At 49.3% G+C, this 12,760-nt stretch overlaps 1 protein-coding gene across 3 annotated transcripts in view; it reads left to right on the top strand.

The window, feature by feature from the left end:
• Positions 1–12,760, top strand: part of ZNF74 (zinc finger protein 74) — a 21,828-nt gene extending 9,068 nt beyond the window's left edge. For all 3 annotated transcript variants that reach the window (XM_037994836.2, XM_007974986.3, XM_007974987.3), the window contains one exon: positions 3,607–12,760. In XM_037994836.2, coding sequence (XP_037850764.1) covers positions 3,607–5,198 — 1,592 coding nt within the window. In that variant the 3' untranslated portion in view covers positions 5,199–12,760. The remainder of the gene's footprint in view (positions 1–3,606) is intronic.

The raw sequence follows: 12,760 nt of genomic DNA, 5'->3' as shown, positions 1-12,760 counted from the left end.
GTCAGCATCAGCATCAGGGTCAGGGCCAGCATCAGGGTCAGAGTCAGCATCAGCATCAGGGTCAGGGCCAGCATCAGCATCAGGGTCAGCATCAGTGTCAGGGTCAGCATCAGCATCAGGGTCAGCATCAGCGTCAGGGTCAGGGCCAGCATCAGGGTCAGGGTCAACATCAGTGAGGGCTTCTAGGTTGTGGCCAAGATGGCAGCCCTCCATGAGGGAAAGGGGACCGGGTGGGTCTTAAGCAGAAGGTGGTCTGTTTTTCTTCTCCAACATTCTTTTTGTAGACTTCTCTTCTGAGTTGGTTGATGAATAAGTGAATTAAATCATTTCAGCTTAATTTATTGGACAGTGACTGCTGAGCATGTTAGGTGTCTAGAAAGCTTGAGAAACACCTTTTTGTGGGAAAGGCAGCCAATAAGCTGTGGAGCACAGAGCACAGGGGTCGGGGAAGGCAGTCCCTTCTCCATACCTGCTCTGCTGCCACACACCACCCAGCCCCAACCTGCAGCAGCAGCTGCAGCCCCCGCTTTCTGGTCTTTATTTCTCACCCCAGCCTCTGACGCTTGCTTTGTCCTCTTTGACAAAATTACAGGTTTTAAAAAATTCATATTTTTGTTTGATTCGTGTATAAATACACTGAAAAATGAGGCTGAAAGGTTATTAAAATCCTGCATAATCTTTCCACCCAGAGATAACTGTTCTCTAATAACTAACCACGTCACTGATTCCTCTAGGCCGTTCCTCTGTGTGCGGATAGACTTTTCTAAAGTGACACGTGGCCGGGTGCAATGGCTCACGCCTGTAATCTCAACACTCTGGGAGGCCAAGGCAGGCAAATCACCTGAGGTCAGGAGTTCGAGACGAGCCTGAGCAACATAGAGAAACCCCATCTCTACTAAAATTACAAAATTAGCCGGGCATGGTAGTGCATGCCTGTCATCCCAGCTACTCGGGAGGCTGAGGCAGGAGAATCGCTTGAACCCGGGAGGTAACTCCAGATAACAAGAGTGAAACTCCATCTCAAAAAAAAAAAAAAAAAAAAAATACAAAAATTAGCCAGGCGTGGTGGTGGGCGCCTATAATCCCAGCTACTCTGGAGGCTTAGGCAGGAGAATCGCTTGAACCTGGGAGGCAGAGGTTGCAGTGAGCCATGACCGCACCATTGCACTCCAGCCTGGGAGACAGAGCTAAACCCTGCCTCAAAAAAATAAATAAATAAAGCCTTACGCATCCTTGGAAGCACAGCACGCACGCCGGAGTCTGGCTACCACACTGGCCATGGCATAGTGAGCATCCTCACGTGATGTTTACTGATTGTACATTATCCCTTAGATGTATGTGCCCTGCTGTGTTGTTGGCCCTATTGCTGCCAAAATGACTTTTTTCTGGCCTGGGCCTCTTCTCTCTGCTCTGTGCACCTTCCCTAGACTCACCTCTCACTTGGTGTGAGTGTGGTCTACACTATAGCAACACCAGCTGTGCTGCAGCCCTGTGTCACTGACCACCTCGTGGGCCTCTGCCTGCATGTCTAAGACCGGACTTGGAACTGGACCTTCCTCCTCCCGTCCCTGTCTTTGCAAAAGCTTCCACCATCCATCCTTGGCTTGGGTGTTTGCTGAGGTCTCATCCTCTCCCCCATTTCCTCTCTTGCCACCTTCAGTCAACAGCTAGAGCCATCAGTTTTAGCTCCTCGATGGCTCTCAGATCGGCTGCTTCCTGTTCATTTTCACAGCCTTGGTACCAGTCTGAAGTTGCCATTTTTCACCTGAATTATTCAGATGGCCTCCCTAACTGGCCTCCCTAACTGCTCGCTCCCACCTCCTTACACACCACCAAAGCCACCTTCAAGACAAACCATTATACCAGGCATAGGGGCTCACACATCTAATCCCAGCGCTTTGGGAGGCCAAGGCGGGAGGATCACTTGAGCCCAGGAGTTGGAGGCTGCATTGAGCCGTGATTGCACCCCTGCACTGCAGCCTGGACAACAGAGCGAGACTCTGCTTCCCCCGCTCCCCACCCCCCACCAAGACACCACATGATCAAGCCACCCTCTGTGCAAAAGGCCTTTCTTCCCCGACTGCCCTCTGAGTCAGGCATCTGGTCACCTCAAACCCATCCACCTTGCCAGGGTCACCTCTCAGCCTTCCTGCCTCTGCGTATCTTGTCTTCATCTTACTGTCTCACCTCTGAGCTTCCACACATGCTGTTGGCTCTCCACCTGGCTACCTGCTATGTGTGCCATGGCCAGTTCCACTTGCCCTGCCCTTCTGGATGGGTTGGGGCCACGGGCAGCACCACCGTGCAGCTCTGCCCACTGCACTAGATGCCCCCTTTTAAGCCTGGGGAGGACAGAATTAGAAATAAAATCTCCTGCCAGCTCAGAAAACCTTGCTATAGAGATAGAAAAGAAAGCAAACCTTCTTATCGAATAAGTGTTTAACCAGATGTGGTGTGCAGGAGAGAAAGAAACATCCCCCTCTGACAGAGGAGACAGATCCAACCCAGCACACAGGGCAACTGTCTTCACCTAAAGGAAGAGTACAGCTTTTTGGGTTTTTATTATTTATTTATTTATTTATTTATTTATTTTGAGATAGGGTCTCTATTGCCCAGGCTGGGGTGCAGTTGCATGATCATAGCTCGCATCCTCAATCTCCCCAGGCTCAGGTGATCCTCCCACCCCAGCCTCCTGAGTAGCTGGGACTACAGACATGTGCCATCATTCCTGGTTAATTTTGTATTTTTTGTAGTGGGGTCTGTGTTGCCCAGGCTGGTCTTGATCTGGGCTCAAGTGACCCGCCCACCTTGACCTCCCAAAGTGCTGGGATTACAGGCAAGAACCACCGCACCCAGCCTCTTGTACCTTTTTGACAAGCAGGAAGTTACATCTTGGACTGGACTCTTGGACTAGGGTCATTTCGCTTCTGAAGAGGTTTGCATGCGTCTCAGAGAAAGCATTTGCAATTCCCAGTGTTCTAAAGGGAAGCGCTGGGGTGTGGGAGGCCCTTTTTTCCTTTTGGCACCACAGACAATTTTTAATTCAGTTATTAGTCCCAGCTACTCGGGAGGCTGAGGCCGGAGAATGGCGTGAACCAGGGAGGCGGAGCTTGCAGTGAGCCGAGATCACGCCACTGCACTCCAGCCTGGGCGACAGCGAGACTCCGTCTCAAAAAACACAAACACACAAAAAACTTGTATTTGCCCTGTGTATTACAAACACCTGCCATGGTATTGACACAGCAGTCGGTCAGCCGATGTGTCTGTGAATGAGTGTAATCCTGATCACCAGCTCCCCAGCTTGCCCCTTTCTCAGCCCCCTTGGTGCTTGTAGCTGCTCCTCCGGGGATTCCCTTGGCCTCTCCACCTTTCCCAGTCTTTGCTCTCTGGTAGCTCCTTGCGTTTTCTTCCTCTCCCTTCTTCCCGCTCTTGCTTGCACATCTCATCCTGGGCTCTCCCTTCTCTCTGCCTGCGCCTTCCAGCCTTGGCCCTGGTGTCCTCTCCTCTCTTTTCTGGGCTTATCTGTATCTCCAGGTCAGTTCTCAAATCTGAATTCTAGGCCAGGTTTCCGCTTGCTCACAGAAAATCACTTTCAATATCTTACAGAATGGCAGCTGAAGGCGGTGCCCTCTCAACAGCAGGGCATTTGCAAAGAAGAACCCGCCCAGGAGCCCATCACGGAGCGGCCCCTGGGCGGGGCGCAGGCGTGGGGGCGCCAGGCAGGTGCTCTGCAGAGGAGTCAGGCTGCGCCCTGGGCGCCTGCACATGCTATCGTCTGGGACGTCCCTGTAGAGAAATTCCCCCTTAGGTGTCCCCACTTCGCCCAGCAACGCGTTCCCGAGGGGGGACACTTGCTGGACACACGCAAGAACGTCCAGGCTACTGAGGGCAGAACCAAGGCTCCTGCTAGACTGTGTGCGGGAGAAAACGCCCCTACGCCAAGTGAGCCGCACAAGTTCCCCCAGGCGCGCAGGCAGCGCAGGGCGGGCGCCGGGGAGGGCGAGTTCGTGTGCGCCGAATGCGGGAAGGCGTTCCGCCAGAGCTCCTCCCTCACGCTGCACCGGCGCTGGCACAGCCGGGAGAAGGCTTACAAGTGCGATGAGTGCGGCAAGGCCTTCACCTGGAGCACCAACCTCCTGGAGCACCGGCGCATCCACACGGGCGAGAAGCCCTTCTTCTGCGGCGAGTGCGGGAAGGCCTTCAGCTGCCACTCGTCCCTCAACGTGCACCAGCGCATCCACACGGGCGAGCGGCCCTACAAGTGCAGCGCCTGCGAGAAGGCCTTCAGCTGCAGCTCGCTGCTCAGCATGCACCTGCGGGTGCACACCGGCGAGAAGCCCTACCGGTGCGGCGAGTGCGGCAAGGCCTTCAACCAGCGTACGCACCTCACACGCCACCACCGCATACACACGGGCGAGAAGCCCTACCAGTGCGGCTCCTGCGGCAAGGCCTTCACCTGCCACTCGTCCCTCACCGTGCACGAGAAGATCCACAGTGGGGACAAGCCTTTCAAGTGCAGCGACTGCGAGAAGGCCTTCAACAGCCGCTCGCGCCTCACCCTCCACCAGAGGACGCACACGGGCGAGAAACCCTTCAAGTGCGCCGACTGCGGAAAGGGCTTCAGCTGCCACGCGTACCTGCTCGTGCACAGGCGCATCCACAGCGGCGAGAAGCCCTTCAAGTGCAACGAGTGCGGCAAAGCCTTCAGTTCCCACGCCTACCTCATCGTGCACCGGCGCATCCACACAGGCGAGAAGCCCTTCGACTGCAGCCAGTGTTGGAAGGCCTTCAGCTGCCACTCGTCCCTCATCGTGCACCAGCGCATCCACACTGGTGAGAAGCCCTACAAGTGCGGCGAGTGTGGCAGAGCCTTCAGTCAGAACCACTGTCTCATTAAACATCAGAAAATCCACTCCGGGGAGAAGTCGTTTAAGTGTGAGCAGTGTGGGGAGATGTTCAACTGGAGCTCGCACCTCACTGAGCACCAGAGGCTGCACAGCCAGGGGAAGCCCTTGGCCATCCAGTTCAACAAACACTTGCTCAGCACATACTACGTGCCTGGCAGCCTGCTGGGTGCAGGGGATGCTGGGCTGAGGGACGTGGACCCCATCGACGCGCTGGATGTGGCAAAGCTCTTGTGCGTCGTTCCGCCCCGAACTGGCAGGAATTTCTCCCTGGGAAGCAAACCTCGAAACTAACATGATGTGCTTTGGTGTCAGTAGCCGCTTTCTGAGCTACTCAACAAGGAAAGCACCCTGATCCTCCCTGGCTCCTAGATCCAGACCACCTTCCTCCAGGTGTGGGAGCCTTGCCTTATCACCCCAATCAGGTCTGCATGCCAGGGTGCCTCTTTTAGTTAAAGTCAGTCACCTCCCCAGAAAGGCCACACTCCAGGAGGAAAGTTGAGAGCCATTTGAGGTTGTCCTGTCACCTGTTTTCTTTGATGGACCTGCAAGTTGTTGACAAGGGGAAAGATCTTTCTTGCCAATAAAAAGAAGGGATATTGTTGAGTGCCATGGCTCACACCTGTAATCTCAACACTTTGGGAGGCCAAGGCAAGGGGATCGCTTGAGCCCAGGAGTCTAGGACTAGCCTGGACAACATGGTGAGACCTCATCTCTACAAAAAATGCAAAAATTAGCCAGATGTGGTGGCGTGTCCCTGTGGTCCCAGCTACTCAGGAGGCTGAGGTAGGAGGATTATTTGAGCCTGGGAGGTCAAGGCTGCAGTGAGTCATGATTCACAGCACTGCACTGCAGCCTGGGTGACAAAGCAAGACCCTGTGTGAAATAAAAAGGAGGTATATCAACTGTGGTATCCTCGGACGGACTCCTGACATGGCTTCCATCAGGAGTTTCCTCCATAAACTATTATTTTCAGAATAATAATAAAACAAGAATTATGGATAGCATGACTTTCCAGTGAACATTATTATATTGCTAGAGAGGAGAATAATCTTGGGCGGTGGGCATTTGGAAAAAGGGAATTTCCTGGACTTACCTCATGTAAATAGCTCTACTGCAGAGCTGTGTGTTAGTGACAGTGCAGTCAGGGGTGTTCCCATAGCTGTCACAGCATGGCCCAGCAGCGTTGTAGCCAGATCCTAACATGCCAACATCACCTCTTGCCATTTAGCCCCTGGTGAGAAATTGGGAACTCCCAGGCAGTGCCCAGTGCATCCAGGGAAGATGGGCACGACATCAAGATAGATGTGTCTGGTGGCTCCCCTTCACTGATTGGGGCTGGGCAAGGCCACCCTGGGCTGGTGAGGCTGCCCTGCAGGGCTTCTCACTACATAGCACCAGTCACCAGCCCAGGTCACAGAAGAAGCCCCTCCCAGCATCCCCTGGAGACGGGGAGCTGAAGCCCAGGGAGACGGGCTCCGTGGTGGTCCCACATGGAGGTGTTGTACAAACCCTGGAAAAGGTGGCTCTCCCTGTCCCGACACTCTTCAGAGATAGGAAGGCAGAGTTAATCTTGAATGAATGTTATTTCTACTCAGTCCTAAGCAAGAATAAGCTGCCCTCTTGGTGATAATACTTTACATTTGTATGGAGTGCTATCATTTATGAAATTCTTTCAGTATGCTTTTTAAATTATGCTAGCAAAATAACCACAGTTCAGAAAATGTGGACTTATGAAAAATAAAATCCCCATAATTCTTAATAAAACTGCATTTTGCACTTTGATACATTACCCTCTGCTTTATTCATATAGAACTTTGCATTATTTTAAACATAACATATCTATAGTTTTTATCTTGTTTCCCCGTTTAGCTTTGTAACAAATTTTTTTTTCAAGCATCTAAACTCTCCTTGTTATACTTCTAAACAGAGGCGCAGTGTTCTCTCTGGTCTCTTAGATACTCTTTTGTTGGATGTTGAAGTTATTTGCATGGTGCAGTGGTGTGATCACAGCTCACTGAAACCCCAACCTCCCTGGCTCAGGTGATCCTCCCACCTCAGCCTCCTGAATGGTTGGGACTTTGGGACTGCAGGTGTGCACCACCACGCCCAGCTAAATTTTTGGGGAACAGAGGGGTCTCACTGTGTTGCTCAGGCTGGTATTGAACTCCTGGTCTCAAGCGATCCTCCCACCTCAGCCTCTCAAAGTGTTGGGGTTACAGACATGAGCCACTGCACCCAGCCTATTGATCTTTCTTTTTGAAAAATATTTGAATATGCCCTTTGTCCCTCTTTATATTGGAGTCTTGATGTTTTTCTTTTATGTATGTAAAAACTTTTCCCTGGTTATGAATTTTATATGTATATTGGAAAAAATTTTTTAAAATCACAAAATCATAGTAAAAATGACCGTCAGGTTCCAGCTCAGTGGCCTGTACTTTGAGAGGCCAAGGCAAGATCACTTGAGCCCAGGAGTTCAAGACCAGCCTGGGCAACGTAGGGAGATCCCATCTCTATAAAAAATACACACCAAAAAAAAAAAAATTAGCTGGGCATGGTGGTGTGTGCCTATGGTCACAGCTACTCTGGAGGCTATGGTGGGAGGATTGCTTGAGGCCAGGAGGTCAAGGCTGTAGTGAGTCATAATGGCACCACTGCACTCCAGCCCTGGGTGACAGAGCAAAACCCTGTCTCAAAACAAAGACCTTCAGAATCAGTTCATGGATCATTACCTGGAGATAAGTACTATTAACATTTAGATACATTATCTTCCAGTTGTTTTCTATGGGTGTATACATATCGTTTTTCATTTAAAAGAAAATTAGGCTGGGTGCGGTGGCTCATGCCTGTAATCCTAGCACTTTGGGAAGCCAAGGTGGGCGGATCACCTGAGGTCAGGAGTTCGAGACCAGCCTGGCCAACATGGTGAAACCCTGTCTCTACTAAAAATATAAAATTAGCCGGGCGTGGTGGCAGGCGCCTGTAATCCCAGCTACTCGGGAGCCTCAGGCGGGAGAATCACTTGAACGCGGGAGGTGGAGGTTGCAGTGAGCCCAGATTGTGCCACTGCACTCCAGCCTGGGTGACAAACAAGAGCAAAACTCCATCTCAGAAAAAAAAAAAAAGGAAAATTAGATTCATATTCTACATATTATTTTTATCCTTTTCCATTTAACATTTTGTGATAAGTATTTTCCATGTTATAAAATATTTTCAGGCATAATTGGCCACATCGTTTTCTATCTTACAGTTGTATCTTAATTTATCTATTCCCTTACTATTGAACATCAAGATTGTGCCTATATATAATTATTTAACATAGGCCTCTGTGCCCATCTTTGATCATTTCCTCTGAGTAGTTTCTGAGAAATGCAGTTACCTGGTGAAGGTTATGAACACTGAAGCTCATCGCTGTTGCTGGGTGGAATCTGACCTGGTGGGCCTGCTGTGAGCTGTTCCCAGTGGCTCTGACATGCCACTGTCACCACTCCCTGGCCAGCATGGGGTCGTTCCTGCCTTGATTTTTGTATTTGCCATTTTGAGGCTTTAAGACTATTATTTGTCCCTGCTTGTTGGCCGTTTGTTTTTCTCTTCATATGTGTGGTCTCCTCCTGTCTTTTGTCCACTGTTCTCTTTGGTTTATTTCACACCCACACACATACACACACACACAGACACACAGACACATAAACACACACATACACACATAAATAGACACATAAGCACAGACACACACACACACACATCTATATCCCCTTGACATCTACATTTTCTGTCTTTGTTATAACATTTTTAAGCACAGAGGTTTTCTTTTTCTTTTCTTCTTTTTTTTTTTTCTTTTTATGAGATGGAGTCTTGCTCAGTTGCCCAGGCTGGAGTGCAGTGGTGCGATCTCGGCTCACTTCAGGCTCCGCCTCTTGGATTCACACCATTCTCCTGCCTCAGCCTCCCAAGTAGCTGGGACTACAGGCACCCGCCACCATGCCTGGCTAATTTTGTTTGTATTTTTTTTTAGTAGAGATGGAGTTTCACCATGTTAGCCAGGATGGTCTCGATCTCCTGACCTCGTGATCTGCCCTCCTCAGCCTCCCAAAGTGCTGGGATTACAGGTGTGAGCCACCGCGCCCAGCCAATGCACAGAGATTTTCTAATTCTGTGTAATAAGGCCTATTAGATTTTGTTTCTTTATACTTTTCATTGGCACTTAGCCCCTTAACTCCTTTTTTGGTTCTATATATTACATTTAACTTTTAAATTACTCTTGAATTGTATTCCTCACTATTCCTTTAGAATTGTCTATTATATTATTGTAGCTTCTTTTTTGTTTGTTTGTTTATTGTAGCTTCTTTTTTTTTTTTTTTTTTTTTTTTTTGAGACGGAATCTCCCTCTGTCACCAGGCTGGAGTGCAGGGTTGCAGTCTCGGCCCACTGCAACCTCTGCCTCCCAGGTAGCTGAGACTACAGGTGCGCACCACCACATCCAGCTAATTTTTGTATTTTTAGTAGAGAGGGGATTTCACCATGTTGGCCAGGATGGTCTTGATCACGAGATCCGCCCGCCTCGGCCTCCCAGAGTGCTGGGATTACAGGCGTGAGCCACTGCACCCAGCCCTGTAGCTTCTTAATTGACTCTAAGCCCAGGAGTTCAAGGCTACAGTAAACTTTTATTACGCTGCTGCATTCCAGCCTAGGTAACAGAGCAAGACCTGTCTTTAAAAACTAATTAATTTTTTTTTTGGCCAGGCGCAGTGGCTCACACCTGCCTGTAATCCCAGCACTTTGGGAGACTGAGGCGGGCAGATAATGAGGTCGGGAGTTCAAGACTAGCCTGGTCAATGTGGTGAAACCCCATCTCTACTAAAAATACAAAAATTAGCAGGACGTGGTGGTGCACGCCTGTAGTCCCAGCTTCTCAGGAGGCTGAGGCAGGTGAATCACTTGAACGGGAGGTGGAGGTTGCAGTGAGCCAAGATCAAACCACTGCACTCCATCCTGGGTGACAGAGCTAGACTTCATCTCCAAAAAACAAAAAAACAAAACAAAACAAAAACTAATTAATTTTTTGAAAAGAATTACTTTTTTTTTGAGATGGAGTCTCTCTCTCTTGCCCAGAGTGCAGTGGTGCCATCTCAGCTCACTGCAAGCTCCGCCTCCTGGGTTCAAGCGATTCTCCCACCTCAGCCTCCCAAGTAGCTGGGACTACAGGCGTGCACCACCACATCCTGCTAATTTTTGTGTTTTTAGTAGAGACGAAGTTTCACCGTGTTAGCCAGGATGGTCTCAATCTCCTGACCTCGTGATCCGCCCCACTCACCTTGGCCTCCCAAATTGCTGGGATTACAGGTGTGAGCCACTGTGCCCGGCCAAGAATTGCTTTTGGGGTGGTTATGGGACCTACTCAGAGATCCTGTCTGTTTCTTAATAGTATGAGGGCACAGCCTCATGGTGATTCCTACGTTTGTGGCTTTGGCAGTCCCACATCACAGCTGGGAGCAGAGGTACCCTTTCACGTGTTGCTCTGCAGCAGCGTTTAAGAGGATTCATGAGAACGACTGCTGCGGCTCACGCTTATCCCCATCGGCTGCTGCGGCTCACGCTTATCCCCATGGAGTTATGATGTTGTGTCAGGGTCCGCAAGATCACCTTCAAGCTTGACAATTTGCTAGAAGGACTCATAGGACTCAGAACAGTTATGGTTTGTTACAACGAAAGGATACAGACTAAAATCAGCGGAGTCTTTTCCAGAGGAAACCAGGCACAAGCTTCCAAGTGTCCCCTCCCCATGGACCTGCGTGGGGACACAGTTAATTCTTTCAGCAACAATGTGTGACAACACAAGCAAAGTGCTGCTAACTAGAGAAGCTCACCCAAGCCGTAGTGTCCAGGGTTTCGATGGAGGTTGGGTTGCATAGGCATGCAGAGTGGGAGCTTAGGGACGTAAACCAAAAGACTCTTGGGGGCTATCACCCTAGACTTAGTATTTTGCCGGGGAAGCAAAACGTAATGTTTCCAGCAAGCATTTTGGTCAGGACATAACAGGAGACCATTCTGAACAGCTGGAATTAGTGTTTTGAAAGGAAAGCCATGTGACCTGCCTAGATCTATACTCCTAAACGCAGATGGTTCACCCCATGAGGCTTAAATGCTTCTATAGCTGCTGCCTCCCATGCCTCTGTCAGAACAAACATCCTGCTCCTCAGGGTTGGAGAAAAACACCCCTGGTGTTCAGTGGCATGGCACATGTGAAAAGTGGCCCTGGGCTGGCATTGAAAGTCATTACTCCATCCTAACAACAGGTGAAAATCTGAACAAATTGAAAATCAACAACTCCTCTTAGATCTCTCAGAGAATTGAGGCCACAGGGAAAAGTGTCACATCTGAAGTTGAAGATACAGAGAAGAGGATATGGACAGAACCACAAATTCCTGGAGTACAGACCCATAAGCAGGAACCTGCAGAGGAACCAGTGCTGGGGCAAGAAACCTACACTGTCATTATACTTACTGGAGGCTCAGTGTGGCCAGGTTTGAGATTAAAAACCCCAAGGAGTTGGGTGCAGTGGCACATGCCTGTAATCCCAGCACTTTGGGAGGTGAAGGCGGGAGGATCACCTGAGGTCGGGAGTTCGAGACCAGCTAGACCAACATGGAGAAACCCTGTCTCTACTAAAAATACAAAATTAGCTGCGCATGGTGGTGCATGCCTGTAATCCCAGCTACTCAGGAGGCTGAGGCAGGAGAATCGCTTGAACCCAGGAGGCGTAAGTTGTGGTGAGCCTAGATGGTGCCATTGCACTCCAGCCTGGGCAATAAGAGCAAAACTCCATCTGAATAAATAAATAGGAAAATAACCCCAAGAAGGCCGGGTATGGTGGCTCATGCCTGTAATCCCAGCACTTTGGGAGGCCAAGGCTGGGGGATCACTTGAGGTCAGGAGTTCGAGACCAGCCTGGCCAACATGGTGAAACCCTGTCTCTACTAAAAATGTAAAAATTAGCTGGGTGTGGTGGCGCACACCTGTTAGGCAAGCCCACACTTTTGTGATCTTACCTCCATGAGCTCTACCAGGTTTTCACAATGAAGATTGGAGAAAAATCCCTTCGTGCTTCTAGCAAAAGGAGAAGAGAAGCCATTTTGAAATATACCCATGCCATCTAAGGGTATGGCAAACGACAAAAAGAAAAAGAAAAAGAAACGAAATATACCCAGAGCATTCTGCTCTTGACATGGCTGCCCCTCAGTATAAACTCTTTTATCAAACCTTGACCTACTGGAATTTTATCAGAGCCTAGCAACCCGGGGAAAGGAAAATGCCCAACTCCAGCCCTCTCTAACTGTCCTGTCACACTTAAGGTGGAAAAAAAACTGGGAAATCCTTGTGAAGGTCACAGCCCAGGGTGCCTAAAAGACAGAGACCTCGTCATAGGACTGTAGTATCCTTGTCCTCCCACACACCTTATCACCACACCACAAGACACCACATATTTGGCATTCAATTAAAAATTACAAGCTGTACTTAAAGGCAAAGTATAAAATGCCATTTGAAGCAACAATGAATGAGAATTTTCCAAAATTAATTTCAGGTATGAAAGGCATGAAACCACAAATCCAGGAAGCTCAGAGAACGTCAAGAAGGATAAATGCCAAAACGCCTATACCTAGGCATATTTTCAAACTAAAAAAAAAAAAAAATCAAGATGAAGAAAAAAATCTTGAAAGAAGCCAAGGAGGAAAAGGCAAAGATAAGACTTGCATTAGACTTCTTCACAGAAACCATCAAAACAAAAAGAGTGGAGTGAAATATTTACAGTCTTGAGAGAAAAAACCCACCTACCTAGAATTCTGAACCCTATGAGA

Source organism: Chlorocebus sabaeus, chromosome 19 (assembly GCF_047675955.1).
Source record: "Chlorocebus sabaeus isolate Y175 chromosome 19, mChlSab1.0.hap1, whole genome shotgun sequence".
Taxonomy (NCBI): Eukaryota; Metazoa; Chordata; class Mammalia; order Primates; family Cercopithecidae; genus Chlorocebus; species Chlorocebus sabaeus.
This window is presented reverse-complemented; position numbering and strand designations above follow the sequence as displayed.